We start from the raw sequence: 21,965 nt of genomic DNA, 5'->3' as shown, positions 1-21,965 counted from the left end.
CTACTTCCCTCTCCCTTCACTCTCCGACTTACGCCTCCCTCCTCCTGTGTGCTTTTCTTTCTTTTTCGTTTTTTTTCTTTTTTTATTCTCACTGACCTCCTTGCTCTACATACATGGGACTCCGCCTTCCACTTACCCTGCATAGTTGCCAAAGGCAGATGTAAATCTGCCAAAGCGCCGAAAATCAATCACTGTCACAACTGTCCCTCACGGTTTGATGTACTTGAGAGCGACCGGGCACACGGTCTGGTGGCTTCGCTACCAGGGCGTCATTCCAGTTGAGGGTGCTATCTGCCATTTGGATTAGGAGGGATTGCAAGCGGTGTCTTGACGTCAAATTTCGTTCTTTTTCTAATATCTTGGCGTTATCCTAATCAATCCTGTGGCCCAAGTCATCTGCATGGTCTGCCAAGGCGTTTGAGGTGACTTTTTTCTTTTTGACTGCGTTGATATGCTGCTTCAACCGCTGTTCGAAATTTCCTGTCTCGCCGATATATACGAAGTCGCAGTCTTCACATGGAATCCCGTAGACGATGCCAGGAAACGTAGTCTTTGGAAGCTTGTCTTTCACGTGTACCATCCGGTGGCGTAATTTTTGGGACGGTACGTGAGCTAAATGGACGTCATAGCCGCGTAGAACGCGGGCTAAGCCCTCGCTCACACCGGGCACATACGGTATGGGGGCGCGTTTTCTTGGGAGCACACAGTCAGGCCTTGAGGGCTGAGACAGATGGCGTTCCACCGAGTTCACAAACGACCTCGGGTAGCCGCATTCCGAGAGATTACGCCTGGGCTTCAACTTCAACCTTGGACCGCAGAAGAATGCAAAAAGGTTGGTCTGTGCGGTAGAAAATACTATCAGCAAAATTGAACCTTCAAAGAGGGAGGACGCAAGAACCCGCACCATAGGCATTCTCTCGAGGCTTCGCGCACACCCTTCTGCCTCCCCGCTTTCAGCGGAAGAAAACAAGGCGATCAAAGACCTTCGCTCAAACCAAAATCTCGTCATCCTCCCGGCTGACAAGGGCAACGCCACGGTGCTAGTCCAAAGGACTGACTACAGTGACAATATGTTGTCACTTGCGGAAGAGGCAACGTACAGTCGTCTGAAGAAGGATCCCACGCTGAAGATACAGAGGGAGCTACAGAAGCTTCTTACGGATGTGTTCCGGTTTGTAGATCCAAGGCACAAAGGGTTGTAGTTCTCCCTTCTGTGCACAAACGATTCGGCGCCGGCGCTCAACGGTTTGCCAAAAATACATAAACCTAACGTCCCGATGCGACCAATTGTTGATTTTATACGCTCTCCGCTTCATAAACTGTTCAAATACCTTCATAAGGTTCTTTCCGCTCTTGTTGGTAGAGGCAGCACGCACGTTCACCATTCTGAAAAATTCATAAACAAAATTCTTCCTTTTACTCCCGACGATCAAGAAGCGCTTGTCTCGTTCGACGTCGTGCCGTTTTTTACAAGCGTTCCTACTCGACTCGCCGCGGAAACTTGCACCGCCGCTCTGGACGATGACCCTACCCTACCAGAAAGGACGCCCATCGGCGTTCCTGACTTGAAGACGCTCCACCTGTTCTGCCTGGAGAACACCTACTTCACTTTTGAAGGCACCTTCTACATGCAAGTGCACGGGACACCGATGGGCGCATCCATTTCGGTAACTACTGCAAATTTAACTATGGAATGGCTTGAGCGTCGAGCACTCGCCTCTTTCAACTCGCCGCCCAGAGTCTTCCTGCGTTACGTAGACGATGTGTTCTGCATAATTCAGTGAGAAGAAATTCCTTCATTTTTGTCACATTTGACTAGTATTGAAGCGTCTATCCAATTCACAGTCGAGGAAGAAAAAGATGGCGAGCTTCCTTTCCTGGACGTCCTCGTAAAACGTGAGAGCTGCAGTCTGGCATTTACCGTGTACAGAAAGAGCGCACACACAGGCAGGTATCTGCATTTTCATTTAGTGCACCCGATGAACCAGACCAGATCGGTAGTAGCCTCTCCTGTCGGCAGAACCAAGCGTATCTGCACAACGCCACAAAGCCGGGCTGCCGACCTACAAGTGGTTCACCGTAATCTCTCGGCATGTGGCTGCCCGAGGTCGTTTGTGAATTCGGTGGAACGCCATCTGTCTCAGCCCCCAAGGCCTGACGGTGTACTCCCAAGGAAACGCGCCCCCATACCGTATGTGCCCGGTCTGAGCGAGGGCTTAGCCCGCGTTCTACGCGGCTATGACATCCAGGTAGCTGACGTACCGTCTCAAAAATTACGCCACCGGCTGGTAAACGTGAAAGACAAGCTTCCAAAGACTAAGTTTCCTGGCATCGTCTACGGGATTCCATGTGAAGACTGCGACTGCGTATATATCGGCGAGACAGGAAATTTCGAACAGCGGTTGAAGCAGCATATCAACGACGTCAAAAAGAAAAAAAGTCACCTCAAACGCCTTGGCAGAGTATGCAGATGACTTGGGCCACAGGATTGATTGGGATAACGCCGAAATATTAGAAAAAGAACGAAATTTGACGTCAAGACACCACTTGGAATCCCTCCTAATCCAAATGGCAGATAGCACCCTCAACCGGGATGACGGAACCCTCCCCCCATCTACACGCGCTGCTTACATCATATTTTAAAGCCATATAAACATTGTATCGCACGTCCTTGATTTCATTGTGAACAAGGCTCCCGTCAGGGGAGCCGAAACGTCTTTTCTTGTATTCATTCAGTGGTCGGTGTCCTTCTTTTTACAGTTTTTCAGGCATTTTGCTTAGGCAGACACCAATTTTGCGGAAAGTAACAATATTTATTTACCATCCTGCTTAAACACCCTAGGAAAAATAGCACATTTGCGTGTCTTCTGAAGTCACAAACCATTACAATGTACATGTCGCACGTTTTCGCATTTTATAGTGCAATATTGTGCTTATTCAATTTCTGATTTAGTCAAAATTTCTGTTCTAGATATGCAGTAATGCGGATGGTACCAGTATAAAGTAACAGATTACATGCACTAAGCAGAAGCTGCTGCCTGCTACAACTAGGTCATTGTGTGGACTTTGGATGCTACTATAAGGCAAACAACACCTGGTTCAGAAATAAATATGCTTGACATACACTGTATTTGCTTGCTAGCCTTGAGATACATGCCATTTGTTTGTAGCAGATGATATGAACGTTTGTTCATGTTTACAGTTCAGCATAATTGGTTCGAGCATCAATGAAAACACTGCATGAGTTTGGATAACCTCTGCTGTATCTCATGTATCACTGTTCTGCCCCAACAGAGTCTGTGCCAAGTACATCTTGGTCCTCACGGTAGCCCCAATCTACACCATCAGGCAGGGGCTGGAGCGGGATTCGCAAGACCACGAAGAAAGAATTACTTGGATGAGATATAAAGCATACGGACGACTGTGTCAAGAGTTAAAAGAGCCTTCGCCATCATTCCACCAGCACGGATACTGGCCGAGTCATCCTGGTACCTCAACAACAAAAATTATGCGTCTTGAGATGTACCTGCAACCTCTGAACAAGCACAGATGGCGCTGGCCAAAAGAGTTCCGTCAACTTGCCCTTAGCGAGCTTCCTGGCATTGCCAATTCGTGCCAAGTATTTTTTTTTTCAATAAATGCAAGCTTTTTCATTCGACATTCTTCTTAGAGATTATTCCACTTCCTCATCCAAACATTAAAGGTCAACGAATTCTTTGCTTATACTTAATACCAGTCACTGGCTAGAAGCATACCATAGCTGTAGCAGTATTTTCTAGTGTACGTTGCCATGTGCGATTCCTCTCCTGAAATAGCTGATGCGGCATTGGTGTGTGTCTTGCACGCCAAAACTTAATTACTAGTCTGATTCAGTATGGCTATTCTTGCTCGACAGCCTGTGTTTTTGCTCCGTCTACATTGAAGTGATTGATTGCAGAACCTGGTTTCGCTGCTGTCCGATTTGGTACTTGTCACCGTGTTACGTTTCTGATATGTGGGAGCCTGGTCAGTTTGTTTGGGAAACAGTCTCTCGAGGCAAGCACCTGCTCCTACAGTCCGCACAGTGACATTGACTGCGGATTTACAGGCGCCGTGGTTGGTGCTCCCCGTTCCATACTTTCCTGCTGCTGCCATGTGCAAATTTCGCTTGTGGTCTTTGTCGGTCATGATCTGGCGCCGACGGAGACTCTCATACATTACATGGTTCTCAGTGTATAAGTTAACATCAATATGCGTGGAACGGCCTGCCAAAGTGGCTGCAAAGTGGTGATGTTCTCAGAACCGATCATGCCCATGTTTAGAGTATGTGGGGCACCAAGTATGAGTTACACATTAGCGGCATGCAAAATACCAAAAAGAAACATGCGTGTAGGAAAGGCGGTTACGCTAAAATGCGGGGCACTGCATGTCACTCTGTTGGCTGCAGCAGCAGATGCTTGCGTCACCCAATTGCTTTGCAATGCAAGTTGCGCATCTTCAACGGTGACTGTCGGTGCAAACACGAGGGACACGCTGTCCAACCTGCTTGCGCTGCTGGTTTTGCTTGTTACCAGACTATCATGTGCGATGAAGGTAAGCATTAGGCCTACAGTCAGAAGGTTGAATGTGCCGCAAGCAACCTGTGTGCGTGTATGCTCACTGTTGTCATGTGGATCGCAGCCAATGTATAGTGTATAGTGCCAATGTATAGATTGAGCGTTATGTTCGAGTATGCTGAAGTGATTGCAGAGTCTTTTTCAATGTTGTCCCACTTGGTGGTGGTTGCCGTGTTAAATTTCTAGGATGTGGTGGCCTGGTTAGTTGCATTGGGCAGCGCCCTCTCGACGTAAGCACCTGCTCCTGCAGTCCGCGCAGCGACAGACTCCCTGTTTACATGTACTGCGATTGGTGCTCCCTGTTTGTCCTTTCCTGCTGCAGCCACTGGCAGATTATTCTTGTGGGCCTTCATCGGCCATGACGTGGCGTGAACGAAGACCAGAAACGTGATTAAATGGTCCAAAGTGAATGATGGTAATTGCCACATGGGTGGAAAGGCCTGCAAAAGTGGCTGCAGAATGCTGATGCCCATATTGAGTATGTGGGGCACCAAGTATGAGTTACACATTAGCGCCCCCCAAAGGGAAAAAAAGAAACATGCAGGTTGGAAAGTAGGTAAAGTTAAAATGCTGGGTAGTCCATGTCGCTGTGTTGGTTGCGGCAGCAGATGCTTTGCATCACCCCATTGCTTCGGAATGCAAGCTACGGTGACTGTCAATGCAAACAGGTGTTGCACTGCCCGATTTGCCTGCGCTACTGATCGTTGCTCGCAACCAGACTGCCATGCACGACGACGAAAGTGAGCAGTTTACGAGCTCTCGTTAAAGGTTTCAGCGAATCTCCTCATCCAAATTTTATTTCTGATCTTGTTCGAGAAGGTGCACTGCTTTTCTTCTGCCTATAAATTCGCACGTCCTGTTCATTCACTTGTCGCTGGTTTGTATGGGCGTCAGTAGAGGCTCTGTAGTCTCCTGGTGATTAAAACGTGGCAGCTGAGGCGTGCCGCAAATCCAACAAGGCGAACATGGAGCGTACCCAGTGTGCGCCACCAGTAAAAAACGGCCATATTTAATATTGCACTAAAAATGGCAGTTCTGCTTCCTGTTTAAGTAGCGCTATCTTCACCCCCCCCCCCGCTATGTTTCATGCGCTGCGGTTTCTTATTATATTATTTCATTGAGTTTCTCACTATATTACCTAGAGGGAAGGCAATCTGGTACTGCTGCGATGTGGTATGCATGGGAATGCCGGTATATTGTGACTTCGCATTGGCATCGTTCTCGCAGAGCCAGGCAGGCCCCGGTCCGCCTGTTCAAATCATCCATTTTCTACTACAACAGCACGCAAGAAGCTGTTTGAGCCTTAATAATACACAAAAGCATGTTTTGTTCAACTATGAGAACTTGTTATTGCATGTACAATTATATGATACGTAAAAAGTATCAGCGGGCCGCTAAAGTTGGAGGATAGACGACAAGATTCGTGCACGCTTTGGAACAGTTTATAGTCTGTTCTCACTTTTCTTCGCTTGGTCATGCATTGTAGGTGTGTAAAGAAGTAATATGGGTGAATTAAAATATTTTTTGAAGATTTTACTTTAAGAACGCCTTATTTGTGTAGCCATATCCATGTTTTAGATGTAGCCTCTTACATTACCAGCCAACACAAGCCTCGTAGACAGATATACCGTCATTTCTATGACGGCACGGCACCCCTTAACAAAAATTGGAGGACGCTTAAGCTTCGCCTTCAAGAGTGGCACGCGATAGCGTTCCCGTCGACCCGCCAATGGGTGTAAGACAATGGGCTACAGGGCAGCCATCACTTACGAGGCGCCCCGCATCAGACGCGGTGAGCGTCGAGCCATATGGTCGAGCAACGCGGCGTTCGGCGCAGCAACGAAACGTGCGCCTGAGCAAGCGGAGCGAACCAAAGAACTCGGTATCCCGGAGGGGGAAATGATGCACGCCAGCCAAACGCCGTGATCGGCACGCGCAGAGAGATAGAGAGATAGTGATCTAAAGAAAGGAAGGACGCTTGATTCTACAGAGGGAGCAAGGCGAAGCGTTGTCAGGGAAGAGAGTCCGAGCCGCGACAGCTCCAATGCGCGCGTGGCGCGCCATCTGTCGGGGCAGCGCCGTACATGGAGAGGAGGGGGTCTTCTGTGTTTGCCGCAAGATGGCTCTCCGTGTGCGGAAAGCGCAGAAGAAATGCAGCGAAACGCACTTCGCTACTCGTGTAATTGCGACTTCTGTAAGTTACATGTTCATAATTACCGATATACACCACAGTATAACTTTCCACGGCTCGTTTCGAAGGCAACACCGCATTCACTAGAAGCGCGTTTGTACCTTTTGGAAGCATCGAAATCGTGGCTGAGTGGTAGCGTCTCCGCCTCACACTCCGGAGACCCTGGTTCGATTCCCACCCAGCCCAACTTGGAAGTTACTTTTTATTTATGGAGTGCCTGCCGTGATTTATCGCTCACGGTCAACGCCGCAAAACGCTGACGCCGACACCCGACGCCGACGCCGACACCCGACGCCGACACCGACACCGACGCCGATGTCACCGGCTTTTCTGCGACACTAGCTCCTTAACGCTATCGCGTTAAAATCGCATATGCGGTGGCGCCAGATTTCTCTCTAGGTGTTATACTGAGAAACTCTATGCTATTTTCGAACCACTGTCGAAGGTACAGTTTTCCTTCTCTAAAGTTGGTTCTTTATTCTATGGACGCCTTTGGCGAATGCCACAGCAACTCATTGCAGGCGCTCGTATGTCTTGAAAGCAGTCTGCGACGTGGGTAACGTGCGCGCCCACACGGGCGTCATCTTCAAAGCCATCTGCGATGTTTGCACAGTGCGCATAGTTTCGGTAGCTTCGTATACGCTGTGCTTTCGATGTTTCGTACACGTTGAAGCGACTGATGCACGGTGATCAATTGGCTCGCGGCTCCTGGCCGCGATTACTAACTGCAGCGTTTTTCACAGGCAGTTTCCGCTATCATCGACCGATGTGTATTCATTTTACCTGTGTACGCGTAAAACATGGCTAGTTAATTTAATGAAAACACGTTGACGGGCTAAATGGTTTTAAACCATGATAGTAGTGGGCACGGCGGCACTACTAGCATGCGGTGCACTAATCCTCTCATCTTCGTTGTGCAGCTCGCCCTTGGCCTGTGTTTTCATGGCGCCAAGAGCAGCATCCAGCATCCCGGGATAACCTTTGTCACCCCACCGGTGAATGAAGCGCCCGTCCACGTGTGGGATACGCTGACGTCATCAGACAATCATCGGCCAAGTCACCTTGGGACGGCAACGTGCGCAGACTGTTCGGCGCATAAGCCGCTACGAGCGCCACCACAGGAGTGGACCATATATATCCCGCACGGGCACTACATCGGCAGTGGGCACGGCGGCACTACTAGCATGCGGTGCACTAATCCTCTCATCTTCGTTGTGCAGCTCGCCCTTGGTCTATGTTTTCATGGCGCCAAGAGCAGCATCCAGCATCCCGGGATAACCTTTGTCACCCCACCGGTGAATGAAGCGCCCGTCCACGTGTGGGATACGCTGACGTCATCAGACAATCATCGGCCAAGTCACCTTGGGACGGCAACGTGCGCAGACTGTTCGGCGCATAAGCCGCTACGAGCGCCACCACAGGAGTGGACCATATATATCCCGCACGGGCACTACATCGGCAGTGGGCACGGCGGCACTACTAGCATGCGGTGCACTAATCCTCTCATCTTCGTTGTGCAGCTCGCCCTTGGTCTATGTTTTCATGGCGCCAAGAGCAGCATCCAGCATCCCGGGATAACCTTTGTCACCCCACCGGTGAATTAAGCGCCCGTCCACGTGTGGGATACGCTGACGTCATCAGACAATCATCGGCCAAGTCACCTTGGGACGGCAACGTGCGCAGACTGTTCGGCGCATAAGCCGCTACGAGCGCCACCACAGGAGTGGACCATATATATCCCGCACGGCCACTACATCGGCAGTGGGCACGGCGGCACTACTAGCATGCGGTGCACTAATCCTCTCATCTTCGTTGTGCAGCTCGCCCTTGGTCTATGTTTTCATGGCGCCAAGAGCAGCATCCAGCATCCCGGGATAACCTTTGTCACCCCACCGGTGAATTAAGCGCCCGTCCACGTGTGGGATACGCTGACGTCATCAGACAATCATCGGTCAAGTCACCTTGGGACGGCAACGTGCGCAGACTGTTCGGCGCATAAGCCGCTACGAGCGCCACCACAGGAGTGGACCATATATATCCCGCACGGGCACTACATCGGCAGTGGGCACGGCGGCACTACTAGCATGCGGTGCACTAATCCTCTCATCTTCGTTGTGCAGCTCGCCCTTGGTCTATGTTTTCATGGCGCCAAGAGCAGCATCCAGCATCCCGGGATAACCTTTGTCACCCCACCGGTGAATTAAGCGCCCGTCCACGTGTGGGATACGCTGACGTCATCAGACAATCATCGGCCAAGTCACCTTGGGACGGCAACGTGCGCAGACTGTTCGGCGCATAAGCCGCTACGAGCGCCACCACAGGAGTGGACCATATATATCCCGCACGGGCACTACATCGGCAGTGGGCACGGCGGCACTACTAGCATGCGGTGCACTGATCCTCTCATCTTCGTTGTGCAGCTCGCCCTTGGTCTATGTTTTCATGGCGCCAAGAGCAGCATCCAGCATCCCGGGATAACCTTTGTCACCCCACCGGTGAATTAAGCGCCCGTCCACGTGTGGGATACGCTGACGTCATCAGACAATCATCGGCCAAGTCACCTTGGGACGGCAATGTGCGCAGACTGTTCGGCGCATAAGCCGCTACGAGCGCCACCACAGGAGTGGACCATATATATCCCGCACGGGCACTACATCGGCAGTGGGCACGGCGGCACTACTAGCATGCGGTGCACTAATCCTCTCATCTTCGTTGTGCAGCTCGCCCTTGGTCTATGTTTTCATGGCGCCAAGAGCAGCATCCAGCATCCCGGGATAACCTTTGTCACCCCACCGGTGAATGAAGCGCCCGTCCACGTGTGGGATACGCTGACGTCATCAGACAATCATCGGCCAAGTCACCTTGGGACGGCAACGTGCGCAGACTGTTCGGCGCATAAGCCGCTACGAGCGCCACCACAGGAGTGGACCATATATATCCCGCACGGGCACTACATCGGCAGTGGGCACGGCGGCACTACTAGCATGCGGTGCACTAATCCTCTCATCTTCGTTGTGCAGCTCGCCCTTGGCCTGTGTTTTCATGGCGCCAAGAGCAGCATCCAGCATCCCGGGATAACCTTTGTCACCCCACCGGTGAATGAAGCGCCCGTCCACGTGTGGGATACGCTGACGTCATCAGACAATCATCGGCCAAGTCACCTTGGGACGGCAACGTGCGCAGACTGTTCGGCGCATAAGCCGCTACGAGCGCCACCACAGGAGTGGACCATATATATCCCGCACGGGCACTACATCGGCAGTGGGCACGGCGGCACTACTAGCATGCGGTGCACTAATCCTCTCATCTTCGTTGTGCAGCTGGCCCTTGGTCTATGTTTTCATGGCGCCAAGAGAAGCATCCAGCATCCCGGGATAACCTTTGTCACCCCACCGGTGAATGAAGCGCCCGTCCACGTGTGGGATACGCTGACGTCATCAGACAATCATCGGCCAAGTCACCTTGGGACGGCAACGTGCGCAGACTGTTCGGCGCATAAGCCGCTACGAGCGCCACCACAGGAGTGGACCATATATATCCCGCACGGGCACTACATCGGCAGTGGGCACGGCGGCACTACTAGCATGCGGTGCACTAATCCTCTCATCTTCGTTGTGCAGCTCGCCCTTGGTCTATGTTTTCATGGCGCCAAGAGCAGCATCCAGCATCCCGGGATAACCTTTGTCACCCCACCGGTGAATTAAGCGCCCGTCCACGTGTGGGATACGCTGACGTCATCAGACAATCATCGGCCAAGTCACCTTGGGACGGCAACGTGCGCAGACTGTTCGGCGCATAAGCCGCTACGAGCGCCACCACAGGAGTGGACCATAAATATCCCGCACGGGCACTACATCGGCAGTGGGCACGGCGGCACTACTAGCATGCGGTGCACTAATCCTCTCATCTTCGTTGTGCAGCTCGCCCTTGGTCTATGTTTTCATGGCGCCAAGAGCAGCATCCAGCATCCCGGGATAACCTTTGTCACCCCACCGGTGAATTAAGCGCCCGTCCACGTGTGGGATACGCTGACGTCATCAGACAATCATCGGCCAAGTCACCTTGGGACGGCAACGTGCGCAGACTGTTCGGCGCATAAGCCGCTACGAGCGCCACCACAGGAGTGGACCATATATATCCCGCACGGGCACTACATCGGCAGTGGGCACGGCGGCACTACTAGCATGCGGTGCACTAATCCTCTCATCTTCGTTGTGCAGGTGAGAAGGCCTTTTGGAAAATGCTTCAGCTCTAGCGACCGTTTTTTTGTAGTGCTGCCGTGCCCGCAGCTATGTCACGGGGTGTTTGTTGTGGCTGTATTTCTGTTTAAGTTGCTACTATTATCAGGAGACGTCGAAACAAACCCCGGCCCTGAACTAAAGGACATCGTTAAGCAACTGAAGGAAATTGCTGCTGATATCAAAGAAATAAAGGAAGAACGTCTTGCAGATATAGAGACCAAATTAGATGCTATAGCACTTCTAGAAAGCAAACTACAATCTTGTCAGACCGAGATTTCCCGCATGATTCGCGTAATAGAAACAATGGAACAAAAAATCGATGACCTTGAGAACAGAAGCAGTAGAGCTAACTTAATAGTTTATGGCATACCGGAATCGGAAGAAGAAACGGGCGACAGTCTTGAGCAGATAGTTAACAGAGATATCGTACAAGATATCCTAGAGCTGGACCCAGTTACGATAGAACGCATACACCGGTTAGGCAGACCGCAAGCGAAAAAGACTAGGCCGGTAATTTTTAAACTTCTAAATTCCCGCGACAAATCGGCAATATTGAAAAAAGGTTTTAAACTTAAAGGCTCAAAATTTGCCATTGGGGAAGATTTTTCTCCTAAAATACGGGACATTAGAAAGAAACTGTGGAACAGTGCCAAAGAAAATCGCGACAAACACGACAAAGTCTCCCTCGCCTTCGACAAACTGTACATTAAGAGTAGCGCCTTTGTTTGGGAGGACGAAACTAATGACAAAGTACCCCTTAAAAAAAACGAAGCGGATTCAAGCAAAACAAACGGCCCGCAAATTACGCGGAGAAGAGCTCGATAAGACGACTAACAATCGTAAATGTGAACGCAAGAAGCTTACTAAACAAAATAGAATCTTTTGAAAACCTGTTAACTGATCGCGAACCTGATATAGTCGCCGTCACGGAAACGTGGCTTTCACCGGATGTTTCCAACCATGAAATCATTCCACCGAATTATTCAGTCATTCGAAAAGATCGGGGTTCCCGTGGGGGTGGCGTGGCTCTTCTGATGAAGAAAAACGTTCCATTTGTTTTATTGCCAGGTGTATCAGGCGCTGAAAGCGCGTTTTGCAAGATTCTTTGTAACAACACTACCATTTGTGTGGGTTGCTTCTATAGAAGCCCCTCTTCGGGTGATGAGAGCATTTCTGCCATTCATGAGTTTCTACACCGATATGCTAACAACTGTAGAATTATCCTTATGGGAGACTTCCAGACGTAGACTGGGTAACTATGCATCACACATCATCTGCTTCAGAAATTCTGTTTGACCTAATGTTATCATTTAACCTTCACCAAATAATCCTAGAACCGACGCGTAAGCAAGGTTCAGCAAACAATATCCTTGACCTTATACTAATCAGTGATCATTTTTCTGGGAACCAAGCACAGACAGAAATTATTGAAGGCATTTCAGATCACAACATACCGCTATGCTTGTTGCCTCTGGACTGCTCGATAAGAACGCGTTGTAGTACGTCTATAGTAACCAACTTCGAGAAGGCGGATGATGCCAGCATACTAACCCATCTTGCGCACGAATTTCAAGCCTTCACTGAAATAACCTCCGACCCCTCAGTCGATGTAAACACAGCCTGGCTTCATTTTAAGAATATGGTTTGCTACTGTGTAACTAACTATGTTCCGTTAAAAAACAAGCGACCACAAAGAACAAGCCCATGGATAACTCGGGAAGTCATCCATGCAAAACGTCATGTAAAAAGGATACGTACCTCTATTAAAAATCATGGATCATGCCCATCCAAAACTAGCAAACTAGCATGCGCAGTAGCACATCTTCGACAGTCAGCCAAAGAAGCTAAGGAACATTATTTTCATGTAACGCTGCCTAACTTTCTGACAAACAGCCCTCAGCGATTCTGGAACCACTTCCGCCCTACTAAAGACACGTTATCGGACTTGTCTCCTGAGGAAAAAACAAACAACGCTAATGCGTACAATAACTATTTTCACTCGAACTTCACAAAAGATGACGGTAACCTGTCAGACTTGAGTAGCAGTTCAACATCGCGCATCGATCCTTTAATCATATCTGACGCGGGTATCCTTAACATGTTGCTCACCCTTCACCCTAAAAAATCATGCGGGCCAGATGACATTCCAAACCATTTTCTAAAGAGATACGCAGAGTGGTGCAGCCGATACTTGGGCCTCATATTTCGAAAATCCCTATCACAATCATCCTTACCCGACGACTGAAAAAATGCTAAAATCATCCCTATACACAAAACAGGAGACACCTCATTGCCCTCTAATTATCGACCAATATCTCTTACCAGCACCGCCTGCAAGATGCTCGAGCATATCATCCTTAAACACCTAACAAACTTCCTTGACACTCACAACTTATTAACGCCACACCAGCACGGATTCCGCCATGGATTGTCAACCGTCACGCAGCTTACGGAAGTTGTACATGACCTCGCATTTAACATAAATAACTGTAGCCAGACTGATATAATATTATTAGACCTTTCCAAAGCATTTGATCGCGTATGTGACAGTAAATTATTAACGAAATTGCGAGGTTTTATTGGGGATGGGGAAATTTTAGACTGGGTAACAGATTTCTTAACAAACCGGACACAATTCGTACTATTTCAGCATGTGGAATCTGCGACAGTGCCTGTCACATCAGGCGTCCCCCAAGGATCCGTGTTGGGGCCACTGTTATTTTTAATTTTCATTAACGACATAACCAGAAATATTGACTGTAACATCAAACTGTTTGCTGATGACTGCATCCTCCACCAAACAATTAACAACTACGAAGATCATGTTTCGCTTAGCAACTCACTAGACCAGCTAAATGAATGGTGCAAAAAATGGCAAATGACGATGAACACAACTAAATCAGTTTGCATGACGGTAACAAGAAAAAAACAACCATACGACTTTCCATACTTTATTAACGGCACAATGCTAACGAAAGTTCACCAGCATAAATACTTAGGCATCACTCTAACTTCTGACCTGAGATGGGACGCGCACATTGCCAACGTGACCTCGAAGGCATTACGCAAGCTATTTTATCTCCGAAGATGTCTCCGCCTTGCACCAACGTCGACTAAGCTTCTCGCGTATACTACTTTCGTTAGACCGGTTTTGGAGTACGCTAACACAGTTTGGTTTCCCCACTCAGTAACTAACATAACGAAACTGGAAAAAGTACAACGAAAAGCACTGCGGTTTATTCACAACAAGTACAAGCGTACAGATTCACCCACTAACCTTGCTGCTATATCGGGTTTAGGGACGCTCTCATCAAGGGCGAAGCAAGCACGGCTAAAATTCTTATTTAACTTGATTCACAATTATTATAAGATTGACCTAACAAAATACATATGTTTTTCGCAGTCACGATCATCGAGACATAAACATGCACACGCTTTAACAGAATATTCATGCCATAATGACACATTCATGTACTCTTATTTCCCCCTCGTGATAAGGGAATGGAATCGCCTCGATCCGTCAGTCATTTCTGCAGACTCATTATCTCAGTTCGCATCACGGTTAGAATCCACATCTAGTAATCAGTAACGCAGTCTCATTCGCATAATATGCTTTGTAATTCTTGTAAGTCATGCTGATTATCGTGAGGGTGTTTACTGTTATTTTTGTTCCCGTTTGCTGTTTTTTTTTCATGGTGTATTATCTGTATTTCTGCGCATGTCTCCTAGAAATGTGTTATCTATATTTGTTTCTTTTATGTATTCTTACCTTGTTCCTTTACGTTCCTTGTTTGGCTTATTGACACGCAATTTGTATGTGCACGTGTATTACCATGTCTTTCATTTCTGTATGTCCACCTGCTATGGTCCCTGATGGGACTGGCAGTATTGAAAATAAATAAATAGCGATCATGATAGAAAGGTAACCATGATACCATGATAAACCATGATAACCATGATAAACCATGATAGAATCGCGACTTAACAGGGAGGCAGAAAAAAGCCGCCAAAGGCAGCGCTGTCTCCATGTATCTGTTTCTTTCTACGTCCTCGTTGAGTCACGCTTACTCATACTATCATTGTTAATTTAGTTACTGACTTCGTCGAGCTATCTCCTAATTTGCTATCGCAATCGGTGACTCGCGCTTCCGGCGGACTTGCGAAGTTTTTTTCCGGAGATCACTTTTTTAACCTCGAAAGCCAGCAATTTTTATAACTTACTCATAGTGGAACGAAATTCCCAGCTTCATAATCTTGTATGTTCTGGCCCTCTGGCGGAATATATTCCAGCTGATGTTATTTCGCAAGTCAGCAATTCGGCCTTCATGTGCGAACACGTCACTGTAGAACAGGTAGTCACAGTACTTGTCGGGTGGGTACATGCTTTCAGAGCTGGCAGTGTCGCTTACGGTGCAGATGATTTCTTTCACTGCGTGCAGGAAATTGGAAGCACATGATTAGTCCTGCGCACATGCGTTGCTCAAGTGTAACTGAGGTGCGTTTCTTATAAGCGAAAGTTTTCAGTGCTTGCATCTGAGCTCAACACAAACTCTATGGGCAGTTGTTCGAGCAGAGTGGTTAATTTTTTCTCAGTGCATTCCAAGAGTCGTCTTGCAACTAACACCACCAGGCAATGCAACAAATTACGAGAGGGGTCGAGTTTAACAGAAAAATATTCCAACACCGAAAGACTCTAAGAGCGATGACATATAGCCACTCCCCCTACCCCCCAGCACTGGGGAATGCTTGAGAAGAATTCTTATTTGCTCGGATTTTTTTTTACGTACAGTCAAAGAGCGGTACATCTAGCGATTTATGTACTCCACAAATCCCAGCGTTTCGGCAAGAGTACTTTTGCCCCCGCTGTAACAGCTACCTCGTTTCAGAAAAGTAGCACTCGGCCAGCGCTACACGCAGCCAGTGCATTTCCGTTCCCAGGTATGGCAATGGAAGGTGGCCGCATATTTGCAGCGAAATTGGCTGAACGCCATCGCGCTTCACTTTGCGACTGAATAATGGCGACGGCTCAGTGCTGGTGATAGCCTTTTCCAGGCATGGGGCCATAGAACATAAAGGGGGGCGATGACATCACACGCGTGCATGAAGAGCGCGCACGTTCAAGGTCCATCTTGTGGCTGCAGCCACAAGATGGACTTGAACGTGCCACAATAGGCCACAATAGGCTTTTCGATATTTTTCGGTAAATATTAATCTCAATGTTAGGGAGAGCTTCCAGCGTTCACCAGCGTACCCCCCCTGCATACATCTCATTGGGTGAAATTAATTCTCCCATAGAAATTGTTACCTTGTCCACTTCACAAATTTCCCTTGCCAACGTCGCAAGACGCTGTCTTGTAAGCAGCAATCCGCTTGAGAGATCTTGCGCAGAATATTTCAAGTGCCTTTCTGCTTAAAAGCAGCTTGAGGAATTTTTCAATGGGGCCGAAATGGAACAAAAAGGACTATGTAAAGAAAAAATTTATTCGGTTCGCCAAAAGGCGTTCTTTAATCACAGTTACACAAAGGTTTCCCGGCTGCCCACAAGTGGGTAACCGAAAAAATAAGCACTACAATAACATAGACCTTTAATGGCACTAGCGTTCTTGGTCTGTCTGTCTGTCTGTCTGTCTGTCTGTCTGTCTGTCTGTCTGTCTGTCTGTCTGTCTGTCTGTCTGTCTGTCTGTCTGTCTGTCTGTCTGTCTGTCTGTCTGTCTGTCTGTCTGTCTGTCTGTCTGTCTGTCTGTCTGTCTGTCTGTCTGTCTGTCTGTCTGTCTGTCTGTCTGTCTGTCTGTCTGTCTGTCTGTCTGTCTGTCTGTCTGTCTGTCTGTCTGTCTGTCTGTCTGTCTGTCTGTCTGTCTGTCTGTCTGTCTGTCTGTCTGTCTGTCTGTCTGTCTGTCTGTCTGTCTGTCTGTCTGTCTGTCTGTCTGTCTGTCTGTCTGTCTGTCTGTCTGTCTGTCTGTCTGTCTGTCTGTCTGTCTGTCTGTCTGTCTGTCTGTCTGTCTGTCTGTCTGTCTGTCTGTCTGTCTGTCTGTCTGTCTGTCTGTCTGTCTGTCTGTCTGTCTGTCTGTCTGTCTGTCTGTCTGTCTGTCTGTCTGTCTGTCTGTCTGTCTGTCTGTCTGTCTGTCTGTCTGTCTGTCTGTCTGTCTGTCTGTCTGTCTGTCTGTCTGTCTGTCTGTCTGTCTGTCTGTCTGTCTGTCTGTCTGTCTGTCTGTCTGTCTGTCTGTCTGTCTGTCTGTCTGTCTGTCTGTCTGTCTGTCTGTCTGTCTGTCTGTCTGTCTGTCTGTCTGTCTGTCTGTCTGTCTGTCTGTCTGTCTGTCTGTCTGTCTGTCTGTCTGTCTGTCTGTCTGTCTGTCTGTCTGTCTGTCTGTCTGTCTGTCTGTCTGTCTGTCTGTCTGTCTGTCTGTCTGTCTGTCTGTCTGTCTGTCTGTCTGTCTGTCTGTCTGTCTGTCTGTCTGTCTGTCTGTCTGTCTGTCTGTCTGTCTGTCTGTCTGTCTGTCTGTCTGTCTGTCTGTCTGTCTGTCTGTCTGTCTGTCTGTCTGTCTGTCTGTCTGTCTGTCTGTCTGTCTGTCTGTCTGTCTGTCTGTCTGTCTGTCTGTCTGTCTGTCTGTCTGTCTGTCTGTCTGTCTGTCTGTCTGTCTGTCTGTCTGTCTGTCTGTCTGTCTGTCTGTCTGTCTGTCTGTCTGTCTGTCTGTCTGTCTGTCTGTCTGTCTGTCTGTCTGTCTGTCTGTCTGTCTGTCTGTCTGTCTGTCTGTCTGTCTGTCTGTCTGTCTGTCTGTCTGTCTGTCTGTCTGTCTGTCTGTCTGTCTGTCTGTCTGTCTGTCTGTCTGTCTGTCTGTCTGTCTGTCTGTCTGTCTGTCTGTCTGTCTGTCTGTCTGTCTGTCTGTCTGTCTGTCTGTCTGTCTGTCTGTCTGTCTGTCTGTCTGTCTGTCTGTCTGTCTGTCTGTCTGTCTGTCTGTCTGTCTGTCTGTCTGTCTGTCTGTCTGTCTGTCTGTCTGTCTGTCTGTCTGTCTGTCTGTCTGTCTGTCTGTCTGTCTGTCTGTCTGTCTGTCTGTCTGTCTGTCTGTCTGTCTGTCTGTCTGTCTGTCTGTCTGTCTGTCTGTCTGTCTGTCTGTCTGTCTGTCTGTCTGTCTGTCTGTCTGTCTGTCTGTCTGTCTGTCTGTCTGTCTGTCTGTCTGTCTGTCTGTCTGTCTGTCTGTCTGTCTGTCTGTCTGTCTGTCTGTCTGTCTGTCTGTCTGTCTGTCTGTGTCAGTGTGTCCGTCCGTCCGTCCATTTTATCCGCTTGTGTATGTCACTGTGCAAAGTACATCGCGCTGCTGCACTCAAAGAACAGGGTGTTAAGAACGGCCTGCTGAGGTGCATGTTTTGCCAGCCACTTGCGACAGCGCCGTCACACTTTTCCTGGAAAGCCGCCACAACTCTCTAGCCACGGCGTCACTAAGTCGACTGTGTGCAGAACAATACGCGCGACCTCAACTCTCCGTCGCAGGAGCCGAGATGAGTTCGACGAAGCAGGCTTTGTGCTGGAAGACGACACCGGCTACCCGGTCTGCTATGAGCAAGGGAGGTCCCGAGAGAACGGCTTCGGAGGCCCCTTCCCACGCACCGTTCCTGAAGTAAACCCCGAGTTCTGCGAAGACCGCCTGACCTTGGTTGGGAACCGTGAACCTGTGCGAAAGTGTGTGTGTGTGCCCTCCCGCACATAGGCGGCTCGTTTACGATGCCTGGTCGAGCGGCTGTCTCCCCTAGAGAGTGAAGGAGGACCGCGTGTTTATAAACCGCTGTAGCGTGCCTGCTCAAGCTGTGTCCGGGTACGAAGCTTCCAGAAGCAATCCCTCTGAAAGAGCTCAGCTCCACCGAAGTAGTAGACGCGCTTTCGCAGTATATGGACGAGTTGGGTTTCCAGCCTAAATTCAGGCGGATCAAGGGTGAGTATTCACCAGCGCACTGACCTCCACATGGTTGCAAAAGCGCTGCGTAAATTTGATTCACAGTTCCGTCTATCACACTCAGTCAAAACAGTGTAGAGAGGTGGCACTGAGTGCTTAAGCGAGTTTTGCGTGCGCTCTGTAACGAGCACAAGGAGGACTGGGAGAACTGTGTGCCGGCAACTTTGATTGCTTTGCGAACGGTTCCACATTAGGCTACGGGGTTCTCGCCAGCAGAACTAGTATAAGAGAAGACATTCCGTTTTCCACTAAAAATGTTAAGAAAGATGTGGGATGAAAGAGGAGAGAGTCCAACAGTAGTTAAATGCGTGCTAAATCTGCTGGAACGGCTAAGCGCAACCCAAGACCTAGTCGAAAAGAACATGGGAGTAGCTCAAAAGAACGCCAAATTCTATTACGAGAAGAATGCGAGGCTTCGTACGTTTAACCCCGGAAACCAGGTAATGATCCTCAAACCTTCAAGAAAGAACAAGCTTGAAGTTCACTGGGATGGGCCCGTTAAATTGTTGCATAATCTTTCAGATACTAACTATGCTCTGAAATTGCCCCGTCGCAGGAAGGAGGTAAGGATATATCACTGCAATTTCATGAAGGCGTATATAGAGTGGAGTGAAGTCGTTAACTATACCATCAAAGGGCAGGATAGCACTAGTACAAAGTTTAAGGAGTATAAGGCGACCTCCAACTCTGAAATCGGCCGAGAAGAAGTAATAAAACATTCGGTAACACGAGCGCTCTAAGACCCGAGCAGCTAGAAGAGCTAAAAGGGGTGTTAGGGGAATATCTCGACAGATTCAGCGATCGGTCAGGTAGAAACGAACTAATAACGCATAAAATAGAGCTGACATCAACCGAACCCGTCACATCGAAGCTTTACAGCATGTCTCCAAGACAGAGAGAAATTATGGAGGCAGAGATGCAGCGCTTGCTAGAGTTGGGAGTTATTGAGCCCGCTGAGAGTGACTACACGTCACCGCCGATACTGGTACAAACCGCTAACAAGGATCTTCGTCCGTGTGTTGACTATAGGAAGTTAAATGCCATCACTAGGAATCAGCTGTACCCGTACCCAACATTGAGGAATGAATTGAAAGAGTCAGCGCTGGCAAATACATTTCAACTATAGATCTGCCAGCAATACATTTCAACTATAGAAGTGCCAGCCGCTATGCCACATTCATGTCACCTGTAGGCACTTTTCGCCCTCTCGCACTCAGCTTCGGGCTGAAGAACGCGCCGTTTAGCTTCTCCAAGTTAATGGATATTTTCCTGAATGACTTGCAGGAGTTCGCCTTGCCATATCTTGATGTTGTAGCAATTTTTGCGGACAGCTGGGAACAACATGTATGGCACCTCAAACGGGTGTTCTCACGGTTGAGGGGAGCCGGCTTAACAATAAAAGCGGGAAAGTGTAGATGTGGTTGTTCGCATGTTACTTATCTGGGCCACGTTGTCAATGCCAGGGCCAGGGCCCAAGATGACCGGCCGAGCTGAAGGTAGCTACGGTTGAAGAATTTTTTCAGCCGCGCACGAAAGCAGACCTTGGTTCATTTTGGGGACTTGTGGCGTACTATCAACGGTACATTCCGAATTACTCGCAAATGGCAAGTCCATTAACCGACGCCCTACGAAAGGTAGCGCCGAGTAGCATACACTGGGATAATGACAAAGAGAACGCTTTCAAAAGTTTGAAAACGCTATTGGTTTCTCGTCCTGTGCTGCGCGTGCCAGACTACACAAAGGAATTCATAGTTCAATGCGATGGAGGTGACAGAGGTATGGGCGTGGTACTTAGTCAGGTCAGCGACGATAACGAGGAGCATCCGATCCTCTTTATCAGCCGTAAACTAAATGTAAGAGAGGAAGTCTACAGCGCTTCAGAGAAGGAATGCGCTTGTTTAGATTGGGCCTCCCAGAAGTTGTCGTGTTACTTGTACAGAGCGAAGTTCATCTTCGAGACCGACCACTGTCCCGTGACCTGGCTCAATAAAAATCACACAAAAATGACCACTTGCTCCGACGGAGCCTCACTCTCAGAGTACTTCTCCGTCAGGTATAGGAAGAGAAATTTGAATAGCAATGCGGATGGTTTGAGCAGGCCAAATTGAATTCTGCGTTGAAGAGTTCTGCATAAATTTTAGGGATATTATTGCTAATTTTGTTCAGCCAAGAAGATCCCATCTCATTTAGCAGGATTCCCTCCATGATTGCTAAATTTGTCAGCACAAAATTGCTTCAAAAATTGGCATAGAGAAATGCAGCATCTTTTTTTGTTTCTGCGCCTATAATTTCTTTGACGCCTATCGGGTCTAAAGTGAAATCCTATATACGTTATCCCGACGCAGAGCCGTATTGTGGGGTTCGTTTTGCAGTTGCCTGTCCTTGTTGGATGTTTTGGGGTGGTGACATCATTACACAAGTGGTCGTTGCGAGCCAAGGCCTCACCACCTGGCCGAAAGCCGTTCTCTACCTGCGCAGCGGTTGTTAGAGCTGGACAGTCGAGATTTTCCGGGCCATGGAATCGCAGTTAAGAACGGCCTGCTGAGGTGCAAGTTTTGCTAGACAGGTGCGAGAGCGGCATCCACTTTTTCTGGAAAGCTACCATCATCCTCTAGCCAAATGGCGACACTAAGTCTACTGTGTGCGGAGGACAATACGCCGCGTCCTCGACTCTTCGTCGCGGTATTGCCGAGAGGAGTTCGACGAGCCAGGCTTTGTGACTGAACACGCCACCGGCGACCCGGTCTGCCAAGAGCATGGGAGTTCCCGAGGGAACGTATTTGGAGGCCTTGTCCCATTCACCGTTCCTGACTTAAGACCCGAGTTCAGCGAAGGCCGTCTGACTTCGTGCGGAAGTGTGTGTGTGCCGTCCTGCTCAAAGGCGGCTCGTCTGCGATGTCTGGTGGAACGGTTCTCTCACCTAGATTTCCAGGGAGGACCGAGTGTTTATAAGCCGCTGTTGCGCGGCTGCTCAGGGTACGTTCTCTCGCAG

At 48.9% G+C, this 21,965-nt stretch overlaps 1 protein-coding gene across 3 annotated transcripts in view; it reads right to left on the bottom strand.

The window, feature by feature from the left end:
• LOC139050495 (uncharacterized) overlaps positions 1–21,965 on the bottom strand; it is a 167,028-nt gene that overhangs the window by 81,691 nt on the left and 63,372 nt on the right. For all 3 annotated transcript variants that reach the window (XM_070526939.1, XM_070526940.1, XM_070526941.1), the window contains exon 8: positions 15,249–15,456. In XM_070526939.1, the coding sequence (XP_070383040.1) occupies positions 15,249–15,456 (208 nt within the window). The remainder of the gene's footprint in view (positions 1–15,248; positions 15,457–21,965) is intronic.

The sequence above is a fragment of the Dermacentor albipictus genome, chromosome 10 (genome assembly GCF_038994185.2).
Source record: "Dermacentor albipictus isolate Rhodes 1998 colony chromosome 10, USDA_Dalb.pri_finalv2, whole genome shotgun sequence".
NCBI classification, from domain to species: domain Eukaryota; kingdom Metazoa; phylum Arthropoda; class Arachnida; order Ixodida; family Ixodidae; genus Dermacentor; species Dermacentor albipictus.
The sequence above is the reverse complement of the archived record's forward strand: the minus strand, read 5'-3'. Positions and strand labels throughout refer to the sequence as shown.